This window comes from Sciurus carolinensis, chromosome 13 (genome assembly GCF_902686445.1).
Source record: "Sciurus carolinensis chromosome 13, mSciCar1.2, whole genome shotgun sequence".
In the NCBI taxonomy this organism is placed as follows: domain Eukaryota; kingdom Metazoa; phylum Chordata; class Mammalia; order Rodentia; family Sciuridae; genus Sciurus; species Sciurus carolinensis.
In genome coordinates this window covers 1064475-1089331 of record NC_062225.1, presented here as the reverse complement: position 1 = coordinate 1089331, position 24857 = coordinate 1064475, and the positions used below count along the sequence as shown (strand labels likewise).

General features: G+C 53.5%; 2 protein-coding genes across 4 annotated transcripts; one reads left to right on the top strand and one right to left on the bottom strand.

Annotated features, from left to right (window-relative positions):
* Positions 1 to 1334: 1334 nt before the first annotated feature.
* Positions 1335 to 11054, bottom strand: Ggcx (gamma-glutamyl carboxylase). 3 transcript variants are annotated; one of them, XM_047523097.1, is made up of 15 exons: positions 10896 to 11054; positions 10586 to 10759; positions 9423 to 9581; positions 8959 to 9124; positions 6764 to 6842; positions 5770 to 5876; positions 4922 to 5085; positions 4261 to 4526; positions 4007 to 4138; positions 3497 to 3648; positions 2971 to 3140; positions 2695 to 2825; positions 2288 to 2435; positions 1947 to 2142; positions 1335 to 1663 (listed from the first exon to the last, which is right to left on the bottom strand). In XM_047523097.1, the coding sequence occupies exons 1-15, from the start codon at positions 10936 to 10938 to the stop codon at positions 1471 to 1473; spliced, it is 2280 nt and encodes a 759-aa protein (XP_047379053.1). In that variant the 5' UTR covers positions 10939 to 11054; the 3' UTR covers positions 1335 to 1470. The 3 variants fall into 3 exon arrangements, with proteins under 3 accessions (XP_047379053.1, XP_047379054.1, XP_047379055.1); XM_047523098.1 differs by having other exon boundaries at positions 10586 to 10756; positions 10896 to 11053; XM_047523099.1 differs by lacking the exons at positions 8959 to 9124; positions 9423 to 9581; positions 10586 to 10759; positions 10896 to 11054 and adding exons at positions 7159 to 7240; positions 8473 to 8647.
* An 8673-nt stretch (positions 11055 to 19727) lies between these two features.
* Positions 19728 to 22628, top strand: Vamp8 (vesicle associated membrane protein 8). Its single transcript, XM_047523432.1, has 3 exons — positions 19728 to 19871; positions 21052 to 21210; positions 22289 to 22628. The coding sequence occupies exons 1-3, from the start codon at positions 19869 to 19871 to the stop codon at positions 22430 to 22432; spliced, it is 306 nt and encodes a 101-aa protein (XP_047379388.1). The 5' UTR covers positions 19728 to 19868; the 3' UTR covers positions 22433 to 22628.
* Positions 22629 to 24857: the final 2229 nt, after the last annotated feature.

Genomic DNA, 24857 nt, shown 5'->3' with positions numbered 1-24857 from the left:
CAAGATCCAAGTGCTGGGAGCACAGTAAGGATTAACATAAAGCTGGTTGGCCAAAAGGCTATTGATAGCCAATTCCCAGAACAAGGAAAAATGGGCCAGAGAAGTGGCATACTGAGAAAGCAGCATCCTAGCCCACATAACATGCTTCTATTAGAAATCCCGGGACTGGGAGACAGTTGGTAGAGTGCTTGCCTTGCGAGCACAAGGCCCTGGGTTCAATCCCCCGCACTATAAAAAAAAATCCCGAAGCCTTAAGGAAGGCTGAACTCTCCAAGGGAAAGATACACAAGAGGACCCTAAACAAGCCAGGCATAGGCCTGTAATCCCAGGAGGATGATGACTTAAAAGCCAGTCTCAGTAAAAGGACTGGGGGTGCGGTTCGGTGGTTGAGCACCCCTGCTTCAACCCCCAGTACCGAAAAAAAAAACAAAAACCTGCAACCAGTGTCGTGTGAACCCCCTTCCCAGTTTCTTGAATGTGACAAAGGTATCTTGTGCTATGACTGGCCATCAATTTACAGGTGTCTTGTGTTTTTGCTCACCTTGTTCCTGCACAACCAAATGTGGCCCACCATTGGCCTATCTGACTAAATTCGAGTGGAAAGATTGAACAGGCAGGCAGTAGTGATGAAAGTAGATTAAAAAGGCATGTAGGAGGTAGAAGTGATGGGATTTCACAATTGAGAAGGAGGCACACACAGTCTCAGGAGGATAAGTTTAAGGCCAACTTTGGCACCCAGTCTCAAAAAAATGTAAGACTCTGGTGAAGGGTTTGCATAGCAGGTGTGAAGCTCAAAGTTCGATTCCTGTACCAGGGGCAGAGGGGTGGGCAAGGAGCAGGACCATCTTGTATGAATTAGCTGACTTTGGTCATGAACTAATGAAAAACATGGGATACCTACCTTGCTAACAGGTACAAAGAAACCAGAATAAATTTAGATTACTTAGAACCAAATCATCCTATTACCAATTTGATACAGAATTTCACGCTTACTGATGATTAATCTGAAAATTAAAAGTGGCAAGGTGTAGGATGAGTCAAACCACTGATCTACCCCTTATTAGCTATTACAGTGACAGCACTCAAGAATAGTTAGCCATCACTTTTTGCAGGTAGGAGGTTTTGGGGATTGAACCATGTCCCCAGACCTACTTTGTATTACTGCCTTGCTGTTGTGAGGCTTTGATCCTCTTGCCTGAGCCTCCCAAGCCACTGGAATTACAGGCATTTCATCATAGTAAATTATTCTCCTGAAGAGCTGGTCAGTTTTCACTCAGTTCTTACCCCTTTATCCTAAGAGCACATTTAGCGACCTCTTTTATAGCCCCTCAGTCTTGGATTAAAATATCTTTATTTTCTTGACTCCATTCATCCAAGCTATAGCTGAATTAAAAGGGACTTTGAAGAAGAAAAAAAATCTGAATGGTCTCAAAAAAATGTAGCACAGATGCATCAAACATCTAGGTACCCTCACAATTCTGAGTGGATAGGATCAGCATTTGTCTCAGGAGGATTGGAATTTGAAGACTCTGTGTTTGAAGGACTTGATTCGCCATCTGTCTCAAAGGGGCGCCAGTTTGCATAGGTCACCTCTTGGGCCAGCTGCTCCAGGGGAGGGCGGCCTAATAGTAGATTTCTGAGTGAAATTCGAGTCATCAGGAAGCTGAAAAACAGAAAAGTTAACCAGTCTAAACTCCGGTTTTAACAAATTCCAGCCAAAGGCCTAGGGAACACCAGGTCCTAACCAGTCTCCCCCAGGTATCTGAGAATCTCCCCGCAGTGACTGTCCTAGTTGGGGGGTGCCCCATTCCCTATATAGCCTGGCAGAATGCAGGATGAGGGGACAGGCCATCAGACACAGGCTGCTGCTTAGATAGGCTGTCCTTTCCTAGCAGTCTAGTGTTGCCCTCAGAAGCAACCAGCTTACAACTATAGGTAGAACTCACCTGCGACGAAAGATGTACAGTTTTCGCAGCAAGAAGCGAAAAAGTCGTTCATGGAAAGGGGTATTTCGCCGGCGTTCAATCTCCTGGAGCCTTTGCTGGCGTCTAAGAAAGGTCTGAACCAGAGGTGTTGGCTTGGGGCCCCCTTTCACTTCCCCTTCCAAAAGAGGCTGCAGCTCTGGAGGTAGAGGTCCCGTTTCTGCCCAGAAGACAGAAAAAAAGGAATCACTGAGATGGACGTGCACCACAGGGAGGCTGCAAGTTCCTTCTCAAATGGCTAGATTATCATGACCTTGATTTCTTGACACCAGGGGTTGTCTCAACCTAACCTTTCATATACTCACCACTTCCGTTTTCCACCTTCTCCTTTAATTCCTGTAGATAAGCCAGGTCTTGTTCCAGTGCAAGCTCTGTAGTGTTGACATAGATGTACATGTAGCAGGAAGGGCCAGGTGATGTCGTATGCACCTTATGGTACTCGCCAGCAGGCAGCTGAAGGATGAACCTGGCTTAGCCAGCCTGATGCCCCCAGCCCGTTTCATTATTTTGGAGTCTAAAGTAATTGACCTCTGGGGTCCTGGAGGAGGCTACTCCCAGCCCAGAGCCTTTGAGCACGTGTGCACTCTGCCACCGAGTTATGCCCCAGATGAAAACCTTACTGCAGTACTGCAGTCCCACTGCCGTGAAGCACTTTGCTCTGACAAACCCTACTCATCTAAACTTTCTGCCACTGTTAATCCCAGAAAAATACCTGCATTTTTTCTCCCTCCCGAAGAGTCTGGTTCTTCTCTTCTGCCACCAACTCCACAGTCACCTCCCCCTGCAGCAGCTGGATGCTAGTGTTGCCCAGGTCTTCGCTCACAAAATTCTCCAAATGCAGCCCTGCCAGGATAACACCCCACAATCCCACCCCACAGTAGAGTGAACTCACTCCCTGCCAGAGGAGATATCATGCATCACCCTGGAGGGCCCTTCCACGGACGGAGGAAACGAGGAAGGCAGCGAGGTCTCCCCACTGGCCCCTTACCAGGGAAGTCTGCAATGAAGACCACCTCTGTGTGGTTGTCCAGGCTGCTTTTGATTTCCTGCAGCTTGGCTCTCCAGGGAGACAGGTCCATCAACAGTGGTTGCACCCAAGGTGTGCGCTGGAAGGGGGACCAGTCAGCCCGCACGATGTCCACGCGAGGGTCAAAAAGCCTTAGGAAAGAAAGACCTCGTTCCAAGGAGGCCGTGACTACCCACCACTGCCACTTCTACTACTGTTCCTTTCATCACTGCAAGGAAGAGGGGACAGGGTTTTCAGACAAAAGAAACAGCTGATGTCAGCATGCTACTGCCAGTCCAGGGCAGAGGGGAGAGTCTAGAAGACAGGGCTGGTCCACTGCAGAGAAGGCACTGTAAAGGACCAGCAGCTCACTCAGGATGATGGTGCCCCCTGCTGGAAGCCACCACCAATGCCCACAGCCAGACACCAGGACTTAGACAAGGCAAAGCAGGCAGCTCGCCTGGCTTCAGAGCTGTGCAGCTTCCCCTTTCCTGCTCCCCTTGCCCACCTCTGCTGGAAGCGGTCATTGATGGAGACCCATATGTCAAAGTAGATCTGGGGCTCAGTGACATTGTACTTGGGAAGCAGGCGGCTCAGGCAAGTGGCATACTGCTTCAGCATGTCTGCGTGATCCTTCCATCGCCGGCTCTGTGTGAATACCTGACCCAAACCCCACATTAGTCCCACCTAACCATCTCCAGCCTCCCGACAGGCATGCACTGCCAATGGCATGAAGAGACCCCTGCCTGCTGCCCCTTTCAGCCAGAAAAAAGTCAGCACTTGCCTCAGTATGAATTTTTCATTGCTGGGCTAATGGTACTTACTTTTCCTAAATCTAATCACAATGCAAAAAAGTGGCAGGCATCCTATCTCCACCCACATAAAACAATGTTCAATCTGACTCTTGAGAAAGAGCAGAGACCCAAATCTGTTTTACTTTGTGGTGTGTGTATTCCCTAGACCCTGAAGATCAAGAGGACTCTGAGGAATGGGCTACTGTTAGTGTCTGACGCCTCACCCCAGGGTTGAGGTAGCCCAGCTCGCCTGTAAGGCCATCACGGTAGGTGATCTTCACGTGCTGGTGGGAGCGGGAGTGCACCATCATGTCCCAGGAGTAGCCGTACAGCCCGTTGGTCCAGTTGTTATAGCCCTAGGGAGGCAGGGCAGAGGGGTCGGATCAGCTTCTCGGGCCAGTTCCTTCCTGCGTAGAGAGGGCTGCAGAACCAGCCCCTCCTTCCCAGTGTTGCACCTCTGCCACTTTGCTCCACTCACCTGGGTGAGGAAATGGGAGTAGGGCAGAAAGAGCTGCTCCAGGAGGTAGAGCAGAGTGAAGGCAGCTCCCAGCTGGTGGCGCAGCCCTGGCTTCGGGGCCCCTTTGGCTCTGCTCCTCTTATAGATGCAGGAAGCACTGGGCTGAGGGGCTGCCTTGAGGGGCAGCAGCTCTTGGAGCCTTTTGGGGCAGTGGGATACCAGCTTCCGGGGCCACTCAGGGGAGCAGAAGAGAGGACTGCTAGCCAGCATGACGTAGGGGAACATACCTAGAAAAGCAGGGGCAAAGGGAGGTGCAGGGTTGGCCTGGACCACAACCCTCCCAAGAGGCCTCTCCCAGATGCGCCACTTAAATCAAGCACTGGCAGAGCACCACTGGGCAGAGCACGGGCCTAGCCCACACAGGGCCTTGAGTGGGAACCCCTGCACCACCACCACCACCACCACAAAACACTTCTCAGCTACAGGATGTGGACTCTTCCCGGAGACTCCGTGTATAACACCTGAGCCCAAAGCCCCAACCCTCATCTCATCCACTCCATTGCACAGTAACAGCACTGGGCTCAACTCAGCCCTGCTCCCACCACCACTTCCCAAATGATGGCTCTTACTAGTCTCTCCCTCAACCTGCAGCTCCCGTTCCCTCCAAGCTTCAAATACTGACCGATGCTGAAGAGCTGAGAATTCATGCAGTGGAAGTAGGACACAAAGAAGAGGCCAATGACTCTTGAGGCATCGAAGAAAAGCAGGAAACCCGCAGAGAGGTCCAGCAGCAGCCCACACCAGTGCACCACCAGGAGGCTGGTCAGCTCTTCAGACAACACCAGTCTGCAGGCACAGGGACCCACAGTCACAGCACACTCAACGCAAGATGCCTGTGCGGCCCTGTCCTTGCCAACACACACGGGGCAGACCGCCCACAGAGACACTGCCCGGGGCATTCCATTTTTTCTGGCCTACCCTACGTCAACAGCAAGGGCGGACTTCTTAGCACAGATCTGCCTGAGAAGTGTGCACTGTGAGGACACGGGTTCCTCAAGAGGTCAGGAAAGAAAAGAAATTTAAAAGGTGAATGCTTGCCAACATATTGAGCCCAACTTCAGGAAGCGGAAAGAGGAAAAATAAAGTTAAACCAAGAGGGGAGAAACGGAGGAAAGAAATCAAGGTGGACCCCTGGGGCGGAGTTGGCAGTAATGGTTTGCTTGGAGCAGGAACAGCAGCTGCCCATCTTGAGAGCTGGGGCAACAGCTGGGGTACTGAACCTGGTTTAGCCCCTTCCTGTCTGTTTCTTTTCCCTTCTTGCCCACGTACACCACAGGTCTCCCAGGAGCAGCAGGAACTCGATCTTTTAATATCACTGACTGCTCTCTGTTGAGCAGGGAGATGAGTGGACAGATGTCATGAGGCAAACCCAAGCACAGGGGCAGCAGCACCCACTACTGCAGACCGCAGGAGCCGAGACACCTGCTGTGCTCCAGGCTCCAACAAGGCCTCTACCCTGCTGCCACTCACTTGAAGGGACTGAAGAGCCAGTGTCGAGACAGGTGCTCCATGGAGTAGCCTTCAACCCAGTCTGCATCCAGCTTTTTGATACCCGCAATGAAGTACACAATGAAGATCTGCAAACACGAAATGCAACACGAATGTTCAAACAAAAAAGAACCATGCTTTTTCTTTTTTTTTCTGCAGTGCTTGGGATTAAACCCAGGACCTTGCACAAGCTAGGCAAGTCCTCCACCACTGAACTACACTGTCAGCCCTGAGAATATTGTTTTCCAAAATACTCATGGACAAAGTAAGACCTGTACTCCCAACCACCTGGCAGGCTGAGGCAGGAGGATCCCAGGTTCTGGCTGGCCTAGGCAACTTAGCAAGACTGTCTCAAAATAAAATATAAAAAGGAATGGGGGTGGGGCCAGGCGCAGTGGCGCATGCCTGTAATCCCAGCAGTTTGGGAAGCTGAGGCAGGAGGATCGCAAGTTCAAAGCCAACCTCAGCAACTGCAAGGTGCTAGGCAACTCAGTGAGACCCTGTTTCTAAATAAAATACAATACAGGGCCAGGGATGTGGCCCAGTGGTTGAGTGCCCCTGAGTTACCCCACCTCCAAATAAAAAAAAGGACTGGAAGTGTAACCTGGAGATAGAGCATCCCTAGATACAATCCCCAGTACCACCAAAAACAAGTTCTGATTTCAGTCCGGGGCCCAAGGAAGGGCAGATCCACTCCTCTATTTATTCATCTTAGAAATTCATACATCCAACAAGCAGCAGACACTGAGAGGACACAACCTGTCCTCTCAAAGAGGGTTCCACAGCGCACAAACACTACTCATCCCTTGACAGAGCATGAGCAACTCCCAGAGTAAGGACTAGAGAAAATGAAAAGCCAGCCTGGCTTCCTGCAAAGGAAGGAGACAGCCCAGGGAGGCAGACGAATGTGCAAGCGAGCACGGAAGGCAGGCTGCCCAGAGTGGCTGTCAGGAGCACCTGTCCCGAAGTCCTGTACCTGGCCACGCAGCACTGCATAGTTCCAAAGGGGCACGTGGGCGTTCCTCTTACGGGCATTCAGAAGGCCGTCCACAGACCTGCACCAAGGAGTCGACATGAGGGAGGCCTCCCAATCCAGTCACAGCTCTACCTCTCCTTTCAATTGTGACAAGTCTGTCTGCCTTAGGAATACCTGCGACCGCCTTCCTGGTTCTGGGAGACTCGAGACCCTTTTGAAATGTATGAGCAAATTCTGACTTTTGGTTTTATTTTTTGCAGCGCTGGAGACTGAACCCAGAGCCTTACACATGCTAGGCAAGCAGTGTACCACTGAGCGACATTCCCAGCCTATTTTAATAGATTTCTTTAAAATCATAAAAGAAGTATTACTATAGCCAGCACAACAATGCCCACCTATAATCCCAGCAACCCAGGAGGCTGAGGCAGAAGGACTGCAAGTTGGAGGCCAGTGTGGGAAACTTAGACAAGACCCAGTCTAAGATGTAGTATGAAAGTAGAGCACTTGCTTAGCACACAAGATCCTGGTTCAGTCCTCAGTATTGTCAAACAAAAAAAGAAGTATTACTATAGATTTTTTTTTTTACTTACAATGAAGTTACATCCCAATAAACATAAATTGAAAATATTATTAAATTGAAAATGGATTTTACACACACAACCTACTGAACGGCCTAAACTAGCCAGCCTAGCCTACCTTAGATGTGCTCAGAACACTTCCACTAGCCTACAGTCAGGCACAATCATCTAACCCACAGCACATTTTATAGTCATGTGCTTACCTCATAGTTCATCAACAGTGTACCAAAAGTGAAAAACAGCTGGGGATGAAGCTCTGTGGCACAGAACTTGCTCATGTATGAGGCCCCATGTCCCATCTCCAGTCCGGAAAAAAAGTGAAAACCAGAATGGCTGTACGGGGATGCTTTTATACCACCATAAAGTAAAAAATGCACATAACAATAAAAAGTTCATTGTTTACTGTTAGCTCACAACCGAGTCTGTATTAATGGATCAAATCAGGGGGAAAAGGCTAGGCTTGGGGCTGGGGCTCAGTGGTAGAACGCCCACCTAGCACACGTGAGGCCCTGGATTTGATTCTCAGCACCATGTAAAAATAAAATAAAGGTACTGTGTCTACCCACAACTGAACAGTACAAGGCCAGGCTAGAAAAATGACTGAAAAGGGAACAAATCTGAGGAGTATTTGAAAAGTTACAGGCGTGTGTAAATTTTATATTTTAATGAGGAAAAATTTTAAATATGCCTGCCATGCAGAGCGCCCTCAGTAAATGACAGGTAATTTTTTTATCGTATAAAAGTCATAAAAAATGGAACTTCTCAGGGACATTCTGCCAAAACTGTCTTAATTCTCTGTGATTAGAGCTGGACATCCTAAATGAGTTTTAAGTTTTACAAAAGGGGATCCTGGAGATGCAGCTCAGTTGTAAATCAAGTGCTTAGCTTAGCACATACAAGACCCTGGGTTCAATCCCCAGGACTGAAACATTTTTTTTTTGGCAAAAGGAAATGTGCATGTGTGCCTCGATGGGTGTGACTTCTGACTGTTAATGAAGTCAATGAGATTTTGTTCATATACCCATCTTACGGACATTTCACATTTGCTTTTCACTTAACAAAGGGAAGAATCTGTAAGTTATCCACCCTGCCACCCTGAATCCTTTCCCCACCTCCCCAAGAGATGGTCACCTAAGCCAGAGATGGGAAGGGCTACTTCCTCCCAGGACAGCAGCCCTGGTGGACCCTCTCCTCCTGACATGATCTCCGCCTCACAGCAACGGCTACTCTGGCTCTAACTCTCCCCTCTGGGCTCACACAGAGAAAGTCTGCTCTCTCTTTCACATGAGCACCCTTGAAGTATCTGAAAACAGCTAGGTCTGGCTTTAGTCTTCTCTTCTTCTAAGAGGGTTACAGGAAGTAGATAGTCAAGGCACCTGGGGAGATATGGAAAGAGTGAGGGCTGGGATGAGGCACTTCACTTTTTGTCACTCCCACTCTCCCAACTGGCTGGCCCTTGCCCCTCCCAAATTCATCCCAAAGACGTGACCTTGCAACCATGCTTTGCAAAACATGGTTAAAAAAACATGCTGTTGGGACAGTTTTTAGGACTGTGCTGGCCCATCTCTAGTGTGCACCCTGATCCACTGACCCTCCCCTGTATTCCCCGACTCATACCAGTAGTGGTGAGCGTCCACGAATGTCAGCTGGAAGGCCACCAAACCGTACAGGTAGGAGTGGTTGTTCCACGAGGTCTTATCCAAGAGAAACACGTACCAGTATGGCAGTAGGAATAGCACACAGCTCAGTCGGTAGCAAAGCCCCAGCATCATGCCCAGTGCCCCTGGGATGCACAAGGAGAGGAGGTAAGACCCTGGGGTCACCATAGGCCCAACTGTGACTAGGATTAAGCAAAGCCATCAGACATCTGTGATGAGGCAAAACTAAACGAAAATTATATACTTTTAAATATTTTGAGAAGAAAAGTTATGGGTTCACAGCTAAGATGACCCAAATAAAGGAACATGAAAATCATGCAGAAATAAACTGGCACTCCAAACTTGGACATTACCAGCTTGCTTCTTATTTCCGTGTTTTTGGCAGGTCAGTCAATACTCCCATCTCTCCCACAGTTCCCTCACCCAGAAACATGATGGTGTAGACAAGATACATCCAATCAAGTGGCAGCGGTCGCAGGGTATCCAGCAAGGGGAAGCGGCAAACGTCCAGTCCATCCAGGTATTTGCGGTCCAGTGAGCTGAGCCCCCGCTCCTGGGGAATGTCCAGCACCATCAGGAATGCTGTGGAGGCAGCAGGAGAGGGAACTATGAGGCTTCAGCCGGGGGAGTAGTGGAATGCAGGAGAACTGCTAAGTGTGCCGAGTCCCAGGGCCAGCTTGTTCTTACCTTGGTTCTGCCATTTATTCAGCAATAATCATGGAACCTATTCTGTGCTAGGCAACATGCCAGCTGGGTGACCTCTGGCAGCCCTTGCAGCTCAGCAAGTCAATTCCCCATTTGTGAAAAAGGGCTCATAATACTTCACAGGGTTAGAGAGGATTAAAAGAGAGAAATATACAGAATGCTATCAAAACTGTTAGATTCTGACAGTTATAAGGGCGCATCCTACAGAGCTACAGAAAATGCTCTGGGGGTCCTTTCCAGGGATACTTGGCAAACAGACTCAGATAAACAAAGGACTGCTCAGATTAGGAAGCCCTTTGCATTAAGGTAGAGTTCCCAAACCTCAGACAGTCCCATTTTGGTCTGCTATCTGTTGCGATGGCTGCCCTGAGCCTTATAGGCTATACAGGAGCAGCCCTGGTGCCTGCACAGATACCGATGCTACCTATTCCTCCTTCCCCAGGTAGTGACACACCTCCAGATGTTGGCAAACCTCCCTGGGGAGCAAAACTGTCCCAGCTGAGAACTACTGGACTAAGAACTGGGAACCTTTGCACGTGTGCAGCCCATTCCAAGCACAGTGTGCTGTAGCTCATACCAAGGCCTGGGTCAGACAAAACGTTCCTTCTTGTTACACTTGGTCTGTTTCTGTAATGCTAGTTCCTGGGCAACTTAATGCCACAACCGAAACGGGTCGCTCTCCTCCCTATTTCATCTGGCCGCAGATGAAAGCATTCCTGGCCACCAAGCCTACCTGGAGGAGGCAAAGCCAGGTTCGACCCTAAACTGAGACCTCTCGTGCGACCCAATCTTCACCTCCAGGAAGAGCGAGCTAGGTTGACTAAGCAACCAAGAAATGAAGGACTGTCCTTTTCCCACTCCCGTCCACAGCGCGGGCTCACCAAAGAGAAACCGGAAGACGGCTAGGTTTGCAGGATCCGTGGGTCGATTGAGCAGAGTTACCAGCCTCTGCCAGCTGGACAGGTCCGTCCACTCAAAGCCCAGAAGCGCCGCCACGCGGCCGGCCCGCCCGGGGCCCGCGGCCCGCCGGGGCCCGTCCTTCTGCACTTTGTCTGCTGCCGAAAGCGAAGGGGTGAGCGAGCGGGCGCCGACTCCTCCCCGCGCCCGTCCGTCCCCGCCGCCGCCCCCGGCCGGCGCCCGGCTCCCGCGGGCCCTCGCGCCCCTCCCCACACGGGGGGCCCCCGAGCCTACCCGAGCCAGCCGGCGCCCGCGCGGACCGGGCACGCACCGCCATGGCCAGACCGCCCGGACCGTCGGACACGTCGGCACCGCGCGGCGGCCGGAAAACGCCGCACTGTCGTGAAGGGCCCGCGCGGGGCGCCGCCTCGCGGCTGCACGTCGGAACGGATTAGGGGCGGGGCTGGGGCCCCCGGCGGGCATGGGGCGGAGCCAAGGGCTGCGCAGGCGCCGTGGGCTTGTCGGCGGGCCGAGGGGCGCTTCCAGGGGCCCTTCCCGCCCGGTCCGCCCGGCCCGCCCGGCCCGCCCGGCCCGCGGCACCGGCCTCTACGGGCAGCCGCGTCCCTCGGTGCTCCGGTGGGGCCCAGGGGCTGGCCCGACCCGACCCCAGGACTTCCGGCAGCCTGCGCGGAGCCCTGCCGGCGGGCTGGCGGTGCTGCGGACGGCGCGGCCCGGCCCAGCCCGGGGTCTCGGGAGTTTTGCGCCGCGGACCCGAAGCCTTGACGCGGCTGCGCCCCGGGCCGACGGCGCCGCGCTCTCCCCGTGCTCCCGCCCGCTGGGAAGAGCCGGGCCGAGCAGGCTGGGCCGCACACCGCCCGCGAGCTGCCGCCCGCCCTGCACGTGCTAGCGGAGACGTGCGTTACCCCAGTGATTCTGAAACCTGTCCGCTTATTGGAATAAAGTGAGATTATTACGTGTTCACACAGATTTTCATGAAAAATAAGTATGTCTTCCACGAAAATTTAGATTCTCTTTGTTTTACATTCGGGTCTCTTTAACGTTTGGTTTCGTTGAAGACAAGCTACAGTCTCATGTCTGCTGCTTTTGATCTCTTGTGAAGGAACCGAAGGGTATGAAGGAAATCATACCATTTTAATAGCCTCTTAAGGTGATTGTGAATATTCTTTGATACTGCGCCTAAATGTCCAAGTGTGTTTTCGTGTGTGTTTTGTTTTTTTGAGTGCTGGGGATGGAACCCAGGGCCTCCTGCATGCTAGGCAAGCCATCTACCACAGAGCTACACCGCAGCCCCCTGGGTCCTTGGTTTTTGGTTTTTGGTTTTGTTCTGATGCTGCAGATTGAGTTCAGGGCTTCAAGCATGCTAAGCATGAGCCCTACCATTGAACTCCCCTATCACACGGGTGGTAATCTTTTAAAGATCACTTGGAATGTGGAATCTGAAACCATGTCTGAACTTTAGGCTCTATTACGTTAAAATCTTTGGATGGACATTTTACTCATGATATTTGTAACATACGTACTGTCATTTGGAAAGCATCGGTTCACTGAATTATACAGATTGTCCAAATGTTGACACATTTAATTGATACCAAAGTTAATATGAGCGAGCAGCCAGTTGTGGCACATGCCTGTAATCCCAGTTTACTGGGGAGGCTCTGAGGAGGAAGATCACAAGTTTGTTCGAGGCCAGCTCAGCAACTTAAGCATCTTTCTCCAAATTTAGAAAAGAAAGACAGGAGAGGCAAGACTGGGGACGCAGGTCAGAGGTATAGCACTTCCCCAGCTTGCTGAGCTCCCTGGGTTCCATCCTCAGTACTGCAGAAAAGAAAAAGAAAGCGGCAGCAGTGGGAGCGCAGCGACTTCTGCCAGCACCGCTTCCTCCCTTCCAGCTCACCCACCACGACCCACTTTTACATCATTAGTGCAAACATGAGTTTAAAAACGCAAATATGTCAGTATTGCAGTGGTGTTGTCCTTGGAGATCACAGAGGCCCTGGGTCACATTGAGCACCCCTGACCACTGTCTTAAAAATGGCAGGGTTAGACCAAAGTAGGGCTGGCTAGGGCCATCTGGCAGCTGGAATCCTGCTGTTGATAGGGCCCACTACCAGGTCATCCTAACAGGCAATCCAGGTCACTTGGGAAGCCATAGATCTCAGGAGATGGTTCTCTCTCTGGCTCTCTCTCTCTCTCAATGGTGCTGGGGAGTGAACGGAGAACCTTGTTTATGCCAGGCAAGCGCCCTACCACTGAGACCACTGAGCTACATCTCCAGTTCCTCTTTTTCTCTTCCTTTTCATTTTTTGTACTGCGGATTAAACCCAGTGGAGCTTATCCACTGAGCCGCATGCCCTTTTTTTTCTTTCTTTCTTTTTTTTTTTTTTTTTGGCAGTGCTGAGGATTGAACCCAGGGCCTTGTGCTTGCAAGGCAAGCACTCTACCAACTGAGCTATATCCCCAGCCCTTTTTTTTCTTTCTTAAGATGTTCATGGACCTTTATTTTATTCACCTATTTATTTGTGGTGCTGAGAATCAAACCCAGTGCCTCACACGTGCAAGGCAAATGCTCTACCACTGAGCCACAACCCCAGCAACCCCCAGCCCTTTTTTATATTTTACTTAGAGTAGAAGTCTTGCTGAGTTGCTTAAGGCCTCACTAAATTGCTGAGGCTGACCTTGAACTCACCATCCTCCTGCTTCAGCCTCCTAAACCACTGGGATTAAAGGCATACACCCGGCCTGTTTTTCTTTATTTTAATTTTTTTAATTTTTTAATTTTTATTTTTTTGTACTGGGGATTTAACCCAGGGGTACTTTACCACTGAGCCACTCCTCAAACCCTTTTTGTTTTGAGACAAGGGTCTTGCTAAGTTACTCTGGGCCTCACTAAATTGCTGAGGCTGATTTTGAACTTGTGATCCTTCTGCTTCAGCTTCCTGAGTAGCTGGGATTACAGGCGTGTGGCAACAGCGCCCAGCCTTTCTTTTATTTTGAGATAGGGTCTCACTTAATTGTCCAGGCTTGCCTTGAAGTTGGGATCATCCTTCCTTAGCCTCTCCAATAACTAGGATTACAGGTGTGCACCACCACTCCTGGTTAGGAGATGGATCTTTCAATCCACTAGCAAACCCTTGCCCAAAGGGACTCAGTGTGACTTAGGAAGTCTGTATTAACCCTTCTAGGATCACTTGAAAATTAGATTGTTCTGGGCTAGGGGTGTAACTCAGTGGTGGAGTACTTCCTTAGCGTGCATGAGGATCTAGGTTTGATCCCCAGCACTGTGCACACGATAATAACAATAATGAACCCCGGGGGTGCTGCTCGGGATGGAGAGCTTGCCTAGCATGTATGAGGCCACAGTTTCCGTCACCAGCACCACCAGAAAATTCCATTAAGTTCAGTGCTTTGGTCTGTTATGTGCTAAGGACTGGACAAGTTACACAGAGCAATAAATGACTGGTGGCCTCTGTCCCCTAGGAAGTTAAGGGCAAAGGAACAGGACAACAATAAAAGAATATACAGGGGCCAGAGGTCAGCTGAGTGGTAGGGTCCTCGACAAGCATGGAATCCAGCACTAAAAATGATGCTACCGAAAAACAGGAGCTAACCGAGTGTAGAGAGCCATGAACGCTAAGTTAGTGGGGAGACAGCACCAGGGAAGAGATGAAGGCCGGCTGGAGAAATCAGGAGAGCTGGCTTTGAAGTAGCAGCGTTGGAGTGGGCTTTGAAGGGTAGGGACGATTTTGAGTGGGAAGTCGAGAGCCCTTCCTAGCCCTGGGTGAACTAAGCGTTGTGGGTACTAGAAGGGCGACTGCGGGAGGAGCTGGCCTGCTCAGCACCTGTTTCCCCATGTCGACCCTTTTCTCAGGGAGCGCCTGGTCTCCTGCCCATCCCCCAGAACCACCATACAAAGCCTTAGGGTTCATCTAGCCATAAACTGGTCCCAAGTTTAGGAAGGAAATGTCTTGGTGAATCTTCTAATAAAAGTCATCTGTCTGCAGCAATTCTTTCCATGTGGAGAATCCTCATGTCGATATCCAAACCATTTAATGAGTTCCCTACTACGTGTGGGGCTTATGTCCCATGCCACGAGGTGAGGGCACAATCCCCTTCTGCTGGGAAGGAAATGAAGTCGTTAAGGCTAAGACTTTTTACTTGTTGGAGATAGGATCTCCCTCCAACCATCTTCCCACCTTAGCCTCCCAAGTAGCTGGGACTACAGGGACTACGTGCCTGAGGCTGACTTTATTTGTTGGGAGGTGGTAGGAAGACTGCACCCCTGCTGAGGCTGGACCTCAGAATGTCCCAGTAGACTCCATAACAACCGAAGGAAGTCAGTGTCTGCTGGCCTTCCACATTTCTCAGCTGTAGTGCCCTAATTAACCCATCAGGAGGGGTTTGCAATTTAGGATTTCTGCCCAATGACCTGCCTCCAAAAACGACTACTCTATTTACTAAAAAAAAAAAAAAAAAAAAAAAAACCAAAAACCCCTCCTGCCTCTGCCTTACAGGGTGCACTGATTCAGTGTACCCAATTGCAATTCTTTGTTTCCCAAATAAATGTTATTTCCTTTGACTCCTGTGACAACTTTTTTTTTTCTTTTGAATTAGCACTGCTTGCTAACTTCCAGTCTCAGAGGGGTGAACTTTATATGCTGTCAGTGGCAAAGCACAGGATAGACTCCACAGAAGAGCAGAGGCGACGGAGAGCCAATGAGGAAAAGTCAACTTCCGTGGGGAAATCGAGAGGGCTCCATGGAGACTGTATCTTAAATATGGAAAGAATTTCCAGAGGTCTTGAGAAGTGAGACCTTTAAACAAAGCCAAAAATCCCTGGGTAGGGTGTTTGGGGAAGAGAATGCAATTTGGTGTGATGGGAGGGGCCAGGCAAGACTGGTGAGTAGCAAGGCTGGAGAAGCAGGCTGCGGACTCTTCTGGGATGCTGGGCTGAGAAGTTTGGGCTGGACCTGGAGGCGGGGGAACATCGCCAAGTGTATTCTGGGAACGTAGCAGGCATCTGGGAGAGCAGTGGATGAGACAGAGTTACCACCCGCTTCCGGAGAGGGCGAGTTCCGTCTCTCCAGACGTGAAGATTGAGCACCCAGGACACACAGAGGAAAGCCTAGAAAACTAGCTTTATTTAAAAAATAGTAACACAGACTTCTCCGCAGAGAAGGGGGCCCAGAGCTGGGTGTCCAAGGGAGGGGTGAATCTTGTCCTTTTGATAATTTCCAGGTTTCTTCTCATGTCCCTCCTTTATCCCCCCACGTGGTGAAAAGGCAGGAGGGGGCAACTCAGGGGGAGGTACCCAGGGCCTACTCATTCATCATTCCCTGCTGGGAGCGAACGTCTCCCCGTTAGGGGACTGGGATGTGTCCTGAAGGTATAAACATTCTAGTACCCCAGAAGCCGGTGACTTTGGCCATGAGTGAGGGAGTGTCCTGAAGGTACTAACATTCCATTCCCTTTGGGACCAGCTTCCGCCTTCCTGGCTGACCCCATTCTTCTGTCTATACTAACTGCCCGATCTTTGTTCTTGCTTCAACAGGAAAGGTCAGATTGGTGGAGACTGGGATTGTCCAGAGAAGGTATCAGAGGGGCAGTCACTGGGAAGTGGCAGCTGTGGCAGGGAGGGGTGGGTGTAAGAGACATGACCAAGAATGAATCAAGACCTGGTGTGCAGAGGGTGGTGCTGGGGTTTGCGTTTGAGAAACTGGCAGAATGGGAGCAGCACCCAGGAGGGGACCCTGGGGACAGCTGCAGAGCGGGCTTGAGTGTGGGTGACGGTGGCCTGCCCGGGCCCTGGAGAGGCACCGCTGGCAGTGGGGAGAGCGATCCTGGCTGGAAGTGCAGATCTGGGGACCCTCCACAGTGGCTGCTGAAGCGGAAGCAGTGTCCCACGTCCCTAGGGAGGCCAAGCTTCTCAACCTCTGCCCTGGTGACGCTTCGGCAGATATTCCTTGTGGGGGGCCCATCGGGCACTGTGGAATATCGTGTGGCATCCTGGCCTCCACCCAAGAAACACCGGAGCATTTCACTGCCAGGCGAGGATCACAGATGCCCCACCCTCCACTGTCAGACGCCCCGGAGGGCAAAATCACCCCCACTGAGAAAAGGTGCCCCGGAAAGAGAGCTAGTCAGGAGGGAGAGATGGCCAGACCAGACTCTTGGGCGCAGAGAGCAAGAGGGTGGCGGGAGGGATGCGGGAGACCTGGGGGCAGGGTGGCCAGGAGCATGACAACCCACAGGAGAGTGTGGACGAGCTTTTCCCTGGGAGACGCAGGAGTAACTGCCCACCTGGGTCTCTGGTGGAAGACTGGGGGGTATGCCAAGAGCCACGCACCCCGGGGTAGGCGGTTGTCTTTTCTCTGTCAGCCTCCTTTTCATTTGTAAAGTGCTTCAGCAGAAATATGGATCACATAGCATATTCATCTAATTCTCCAAATGACTCTTTTTTTCTTTCCTTTTTTTTTTGCAGTTCTGGGATGGAACCCAGGGCCTTTGAAAATCTTCTTTTTTCATTTTTTTCTTTGGTACTGAAGCCTGAACCCAGGGGCACTTAACCACTGAGCCACATCCTCAGCCCTCCTTATTTTTTATTTTGAGACAGGGTCTCGCTAAGTTGCTGAGGCTGGCTTTGAATTTGCGATCCTCCTGCCTCTGGCTCCTGGGTTGCTGGGATTACAGATATGGCCACCATTCCTGGCAAGAATGACTCTTGAAGCATCTTTCAGAAGCAGAAGCTCCCAGAGGAAAGTGGAGCGGCCAGGACAGCAGAGCTGCCGGGATCAGGGGTGCCAGGGTCTCGGACTTCCCAGGCACTGCTTCTGTGGCTGCAGCAGGCCACTCGCGTTTTACCTTACGAAGCCGATCAAACTGGTCTTTCTGGGGTAGAGCTCTCCTGGCCTCTAGGGGAATCCATGGCCCTTTCTGGTCACAGAGCAGAACGTCTCACCTTGAGGGTCGTATCGAGGTGGCCTCCGATGAGGGGTGAGGCTGTCGCGTCTGCACAGGTGAGGCAGGCCTGCAGGGACTCTACCCTGTGAAGACAACTGAGCACTTCGGACGATGCCTGCTTGAGGTGGTTGGGACCAGGCCTGGGTCGGCTCCCTCAGGGATACCCTGCCTGTCCTGGCTGACTGCAGTGCACCACACCCTGATGACTGCTCAGCGGCCACCACCCCGACTCCCACCGGGGGCTCCTCCTCCATTTCTTTCTGTTCCCCTCATCCATTACTCCCCCCGCCCCCCTTTCTTGGCATCTTTCATGTCCCCTACCTGCCACCTCACACTTGGTGGCTGGAATTGGTCTTTCTTTTCTCTCTTCTCATGGTGCTGGCATTGAACCAAGGACTTCATGCATGCTGGCCACACAGTCCATCGCTGTGCTGTGGCCCTAGCCCCTTGGAATTCTTGGTGTTGGGGGGTGGGCACTGGGGATTGAGCCCAGGGTCGCTCTGCCTCCGAGTTACATCCCCATCCTTTTCTATTCTATTTCGAGGCAGAGTCTTGCTAAGTTACTCAGGCTGGCCTCAAACTGGGAATCCTCCAACTTCAACCTCCCAAGGGCACTCTGGAATTATGGAATTCTTAATAATAACCCCAATAGCCAACATTTACTATACTGCTCTTTCAGGCCCTGTGCGGTGGCGCATGCCTGTAGTCCCAGCAACCGCAGGGGGATGAGGCAGGAGGATCACAGGTTCCAGGCCAGGCAACTTAGTCAAACCCTGTCTCAGAATAGAAAATAAAAGGGCCTGGGGTTGTATCTGAGTGGTAAAGCACGTCTTCGGTCGATCCCACTCCTTGAAGCTACATGCGAAGGGCCAAAGGTGTAGCTCAGGGAGGATGTAGCTCGATGGGTTGTTAGGGGTCCAGTCTTCAGTGCTGCAAAAGAAATTTAAAAACAAAACCAAAAATATGACTCTCTCCCCATGAGGACTTGAGTCTTGCCACTAGATGGGAAAATCAACCTATAGGATGTTCCCTGCCCCACCCCGTACTAGGACTGTTTTGCCACTTAACTACTTTCTCTATTTTTTATTTTGAAACAGTCTCACTAAGTTTCTGAGGATGACCTCTGATTAGCAATCCTCCTGCCTCAGGCTCCTGAGTAGCAGGGATTGCACAATAGGATCTTATTTAGAAGTGAAATCCCCTCTTGTAATCTTGTTCCTGTTTAATTTAAAGTTTTCTTTGGTTTTACTTGAAAGGGAGGGTGATGCTCAATTTTAAATGCTAAACGTGTACAAGTTGCTCTGTTACACTGAAACTGAGTGTGTAGTGGTTGGGAGTGCACATAGCTCATTCATGAGGCCCTGGGTTCAATCACTAGCACCCCTCAAAAAATATGTACACAAAGGAAAACAATAAATGTCTTGAAACAGACCCAAAACTTATTAAGGCCTTTTGGAAAAGTATTTGTGGAGAAGCGGACATCCCCTCTCAGAACTGGGATTTCTTTTGGGAAGGACAGGAAATGTGCGTTCCCTGGCATGTGGCCCTGTTCTTGTCCTTCCGTCTTGACAAACACCATCCAGGAAAAGTGGACGTTCTCTGGCCCAGAGCCAGGTCGTGGAAAATTCCTTCGCCTTGGGCCCTCCACAGGACAGTCCTCTGACCCCTGCCTGGAGTCACCAGGTGACTGTGTGAGGAAAGTGGTGGCAGGCCCTCGCTTCCTCGCTCCGCACGTGTGCCAGGCACTGGCTCAAGCCCTCTCTCCACTCCTTGCACCCCTGCCTCAGCACCTGCAGAGGCCAGAGTCGCCCCAGCTTCCTGGCCTCAGGGCCCAGACCAACAGTCCCAGGTGGGGACTTTAGTGCTTTCTGCCCAGGGCCCTGGGAAGAGGGTGATCCAGCAAGAAAGCTTCTCACCTTCATTCTGTTTCCAGGTGACCCGGACCCCAGGGCGCTCACTGTGGACCTGGGTCTGCAAGCTGGAATGCGGTGTCCATGACATGAAAGGAGACCTCGGGCCTAGGAGGGCGGCTTGACCCTTCTTTTCTGGTTGGGGGCGTCCAAGGACCCCAGGCGCCAGGGAGCCCTGTTGCTTTAAGCTGGGGCCTTGGTTTGGGAGGAGACGGGAGCTGCCCGCCTACCTGGGGAACCTGCGTTAGGTGTGGCCCCGGCGGGATGCGGTGGGTGGGGGCGGGCTGGAGTTGGAGCGAGCAGGAAGTGAGGCCAGGGCCGCCCGGGAGGAGGAAGCCGACGGGCAAGTTCTGCTGCCACGGGACGCGGCCGCGGAGACATGGTGAGCGACCGGGGAGCCGCCAGGGGCTGGCGGGTGGCAGGGGCCCAGGCTGGGCGGGCGCTGCTTGGACAGCTTGGCTGCCTGCGGCCTGAGTCGCCTGGGCGGGGGCTCCTGCTCCCTCTGCTGACCTGGCCGGCCGGCGGGCTCGGTGGGGGTGGAGGTCGGAATGCCCGGCCTCCTCCTGCTCCAGCTGGGCCTGGGCCGGGTGTTGTGACACCGCGGGCAGCCAGCACCTCTGCTCCCATCTCAGGTTCCAGGCCAGGCGGGGTTGTTTCTCCCTTTGGCCTTTCACAGCGACCCTACAGACGCCCAAAGGGTTTGTCTGTCCCGAGTCCGAGGGACCAGCCCCTTCTCTGAACAGGAGGAAAGCCCAGCGTCAGGGAAAGAACCAGTCGGTTCTCCTGACAGTCTGACCCACACCCCTGGCATGTCTCTGGAGGCCCGCTGGGCCGTCAGGGGAAAAGCCTGATAACTGCTTTCCCTTCTTGCTCAAAACGCGGATCATGAGGCCTCCAGCATAAGCAGGCTTCCGCCAGGAGGCCTGGGCCCACTTCCCCCAGCCCTGCCGGCAGTTTTCACTAGTGTCTGGCCCCACAGCCTCCCTGGGTTGGGGAAGCTGAAGTGTGTGCCCAACGGCTGGCACCTGACGGGGGCCTTGCTGGGTCCCAGCCATGGGACTAGGTTCCTGTGCCCAGGAGGCCCAGGAGCGGAACAGCTTTCCTACTGCTGTCCGGGAGCGGGAGAAGGGCTGGACAGGTGGGGGGCCACTGGCGGCAGAGCCCCCTCTTCCCTTGAGAACCCGTGGCATCAAAGAAAGGGGTGACTCTGGGAACTGGAAAGTAGCATTTGGCTGTGCACTGGAGGGTGACGCTGCTCAGCTCTGCTGCCCCAGGATCCTTGCCGAGGAGCCTGCAAGCACAGGGAGTCAGTGCCGCACCCCTTTTTCTGGTCAGGGGCCCTGAAACCGAAAAAGAAGCTTGGTCTACTCTGTCTAGCTTCAGATCTCACTTTCTGGGGCTTAAAAATGCACTCACGTTAGATGACGCAAGCAAAACATAAAAACATTCTCTCCTAAACAGTTCAAGCATTGCAAAAAAACTGAAATCCTCCCTGAGTTGTACCTCCTTGGCCTCTTGGACCCTCCACCGCATGGCCTAATTACCCCTGTGTTGCCCTGCAGGAGGAGGCCAGTGGAGGCCGGGGAAATGACCAGGTGCGGAACCTGCAGAGTGAGGTGGAGGGAGTCAAGAATATCATGACCCAGAATGTGGAGCGAATCCTGGCCCGTGGGGAGAACCTGGACCATCTCCGCAACAAGACAGAGGACCTGGAAGCCACAGTGAGATGGGGAGCCTGTGGGGTGGGAGGACGAGAGGAGGAGAGGATCATTAGGGGAGGAGTGAAATGAAGAGGAGGGATGGAATTCTGCCCTTTCTTTTGCCATCTTGCCTATTTTGGGAATTGACATGAGCTGAGTCCCCACTTCTGGTTCAGCTCGGCTCCAGATTGGTTTGGAGTCTAGGAAATGGGTCCGGTAGCTGGGGTTTGGGGTGGGGGCCCACCCACGGAGACGTTTTCAGACACAGCTCAGTCGGCCTCTGCATTCTTGGGCTTCTTTCCTCTGAAAGGAATTCTCCATTTGATGCCTGCCCTTGACAGTCATTCAGGCCTAGAAAAATATCAGCTCAGGGAAAGTCTTCCTCTGGCCTCCGGTCTTCCCCAGGAGTTATTGGTCAGGGGGTGGAAACCTACTAGAGTCTTGCTGAGTTGGCCTTAAGGAGAAGCTGGGAAGAGCAGGGAAATGCTTTGATGCCAGATCCTTTGTCTGCGGAGGCTGGAATCCGCCCACACCGCTTACTAGCTGGGGGCCGAGGCCCGTGGCTTAGGGAGAAAGTCACTTCCAAGTTGAGAGGAGGTTGCTGCCGCAGGCCCCCGTCTCTGGCTTTCCAGGTTTGTGTGTGGTCGTGCTTAGCACTCCTTGGTCTCCCTGAGACTTAGTGCCTCTCTCTGCAGCCTCATCTGGACACAGGTGTGCAACTGGAGCTGGGGGAACAGGAGCGCCCCCTATTTCCAACCCCCTGTACTGCCCTGGTCCTCCCTCCAGCTTCCACCGTTCGCAGGGGACAGGGAGTCCTGGAGCCAGGGGATGTGCCCACCTGGAGCCTGCAGCCCTCAACCTTAGGGTCTGCCCTCCCAGGGGCAGACGGTGCTGCTAGGGTCACGTGAGAGCAAGGGGACTCCTCGCCCGTCACACTCAGGTGGAGCCCACAGAGCCCAGGAACCTGCCAGAACCTGGCCCGACCCTGTCATCAGTGCACGTGTCCAGGTGGGAGGGGGCGACTGCTCTTCACAGCTGGTCGCCTCGGCTTATGGCTGGTGGGCGGACCCCGGCCCTCACCTTGCCTTGTCCCTGACAGTCGGAGCACTTCAAGACCACGTCGCAGAAGGTGGCCCGCAAGTTCTGGTGGAAGAACGTGAAGATGGTGGTCCTCATCTGCGTGGTGGTGTTCATCTTCATCCTGCTCATCGTGCTCTTCAGCACCGGTGCCATCCCCACCTAGGCCGCCCCACTCCCGCCTCCTCCACAGGGATGCCGCCCTGTCCAGGGCCCTCGGCCACGCCCCAGGAGCACCCGATGCCCAGAAGGCAAGAGCTGGACTGTCCCTCAAGTGGGCTGGAGAGGCCCAGAGGACCCTGTGTGTGGCTGGGAGACTGTGGGTGGCTGGTGCACAATAAAGAGCTCTCAGTGTCCCTGTGCATGAGGCGCGGGCCTCCCATCCCTCCTTCCTGAGGTGTCCTCTGGCCGGGGCTCTGCCATCTAGGCCCGAGCTGTTGGGGGGGTGGAGCGCGTGTTTGCAGAAGAAAGAGGGGGCTCCCTGTCTTTTTTCTCTTTCTTGTAGTGCTGGGGTCAGACTTAGGGCCTTGGTACGCTAGGCAAGCTCTTTACCACTGCGCGACACCCCAGTACCTTACGAGTCTTATTTTGATACAGGGCCTTACTAGGTTATGCCCAGGCTGGCCTGGAATGGGTGCTCCTCCTGAGCGGCTGGGATCCCGGGTGTGGCCACCACACCCAGCTCCCTGTCTTTCTTCCTTTTCTTTTCTTTTTTTTTTGCGGTGCTGGGCTCGTACCCAGGGCCTTGTGCTTGTGAGGCAGGTGCTCTACCAGCTGGGCTACGTCCCCAGCCCTCCCTGTCTTCATTGCACCCTGTTCCATTCGTTGTCACAGGTCTCAAGAACAAGAATTTTCTGAGGTTCTTGACATAAGGAAAATACAAACTCTTCGCAGCATTTTAAGGTGACACGCGAGGCTGAGTGTCCCTTTGTCACTCTCCTGGAAGCACTGGCTGGGATGTGAGGCACTCCAGCAGGGTTGGGGTCTGGTGTGGGGCCGTCCTGCTCGGCTGCCGCTGCCGTCTCCCTTCTGTGGCCCTGTCGGAACCCAGAGCCCAGAGTTGGAGGAACTAGGCTGTTTTCTGGAAGTTGAGTGTTCTGTTTGTCTTTTGTCTGTCCCTGTCCTGGGATGGAGCAGGCCCTGGGTCGGGGCTGTTCTGAGGGGGTGAGCGTCTCTCCCCCGCACCCCAGGGCTGGGCACAGTCAGGGTCACAGGACAGGCCCATGGCCCTCCTTTCCCTTCTTGCACAATGGGCTTTCTGTCTTCTGACCTCCTGCCTCCCCACCAGGTCCCCTGTCACTGCTGCTCCATCCGGTGCCCCATCCGCCTTCCTTGGTGGGGAGGGCTGTTGCCATCTGTCCTGGTTCCCTCGTTTGCCTTCACAGCACTGGAGGCAGCTTGTCGGGAAGAGTGGGGAAGGGGTGCGACTGAGACAGGATTTGGGACTAGATTGGAAGACACGTCTGGAACCATGCTTGAATTCTGGGGAGGCAGACTTCCCCGTGACTGAACGTCCTACTCTCCTCAGTGTGTTCTGGAATGCCCAGTCTACGTCTGGGAGCCGGCCCTCCACAGTGGAGTGCAGATCTGTGCTCACCGAGGCTCTGAGGGAGGAAGCCGGCACTCCTGAGTCAACAGGGACTGACTCTGGGATGCTGGGGATGGCCAAGGTGTGGTGTTTGTAGTTATAGGAGAGACACACTCACCACGCTGGCAAAGCTCCTCCTGTCTCAAGTGGGGGTCTCCAGTGCCCAGCACAGCGTGGGTAGTGGCAGGCAAGTAGGCCTGGTGAGTGAAGGGTACCTCCCTGCCCCCACTAAACCCATAACCCACTTCCTCTGCATCGAGGCAGGGCCCCGGGACGCCACTGTGACCACGGTGCCACTTCCCACAGCGGGCCTCCAAGGGGTGGCTGGCAAGCAGGCTCCCCAGTGCAGGCTGAGTAGGGCTCCACCAGGAAGAGCCAGATGGCCAGTCACCCGCCCATCCTGCTGGGCACAGCCCGTTCACCAGGCACAGCCCTGTCCACCAGGCACTGCCCGTCCACCAGGCGTAGCCCCCCGTCCACCAGGCGTAGCCCCCCCGTCCACCAGGCGTAGCCCCCCGTCCACCAGGAGTAACCCTCGTCCACCAGGCGTAGCCCCGCGTCCACCAGGCATGCCTGTCCACCAGGAGTAACCCCCACCCACAGACTGGGCTCCATCCGCCACGCATAGACCGATCCATCAGGTGCCATTCAGATCCGCGCGCCGGCGGCCGGGCAGGAGTCGCCCCGCGGACACTTGGCTGTCGCCGGGCGCTTTCGATTCGAGCAGGTCTGGGTCGCGCCTCGCGGAAGGTCCAGCGCCGGCCCCGCCCTCGGCTTCCTCCGGGACTGCGGGCGCGGAGCGGCGCGGCGATGGTGAGGGTCTGCGGCGGGCCGGGCGGGCCGGGCGGCGCCGGGGTCCCTGGGCGGGAGCGGAGCGGCGCCCTGGACTGCGCGCTGCCCACCGGCCTGGGCGGCGGGGGCGGAGCCGGGTGACCGGGGCTGGGATCCCGGCGGCCCGACCGGGCCAGTCACTTAACCTCCCGAGCCTCCTTTTCCGCACCGT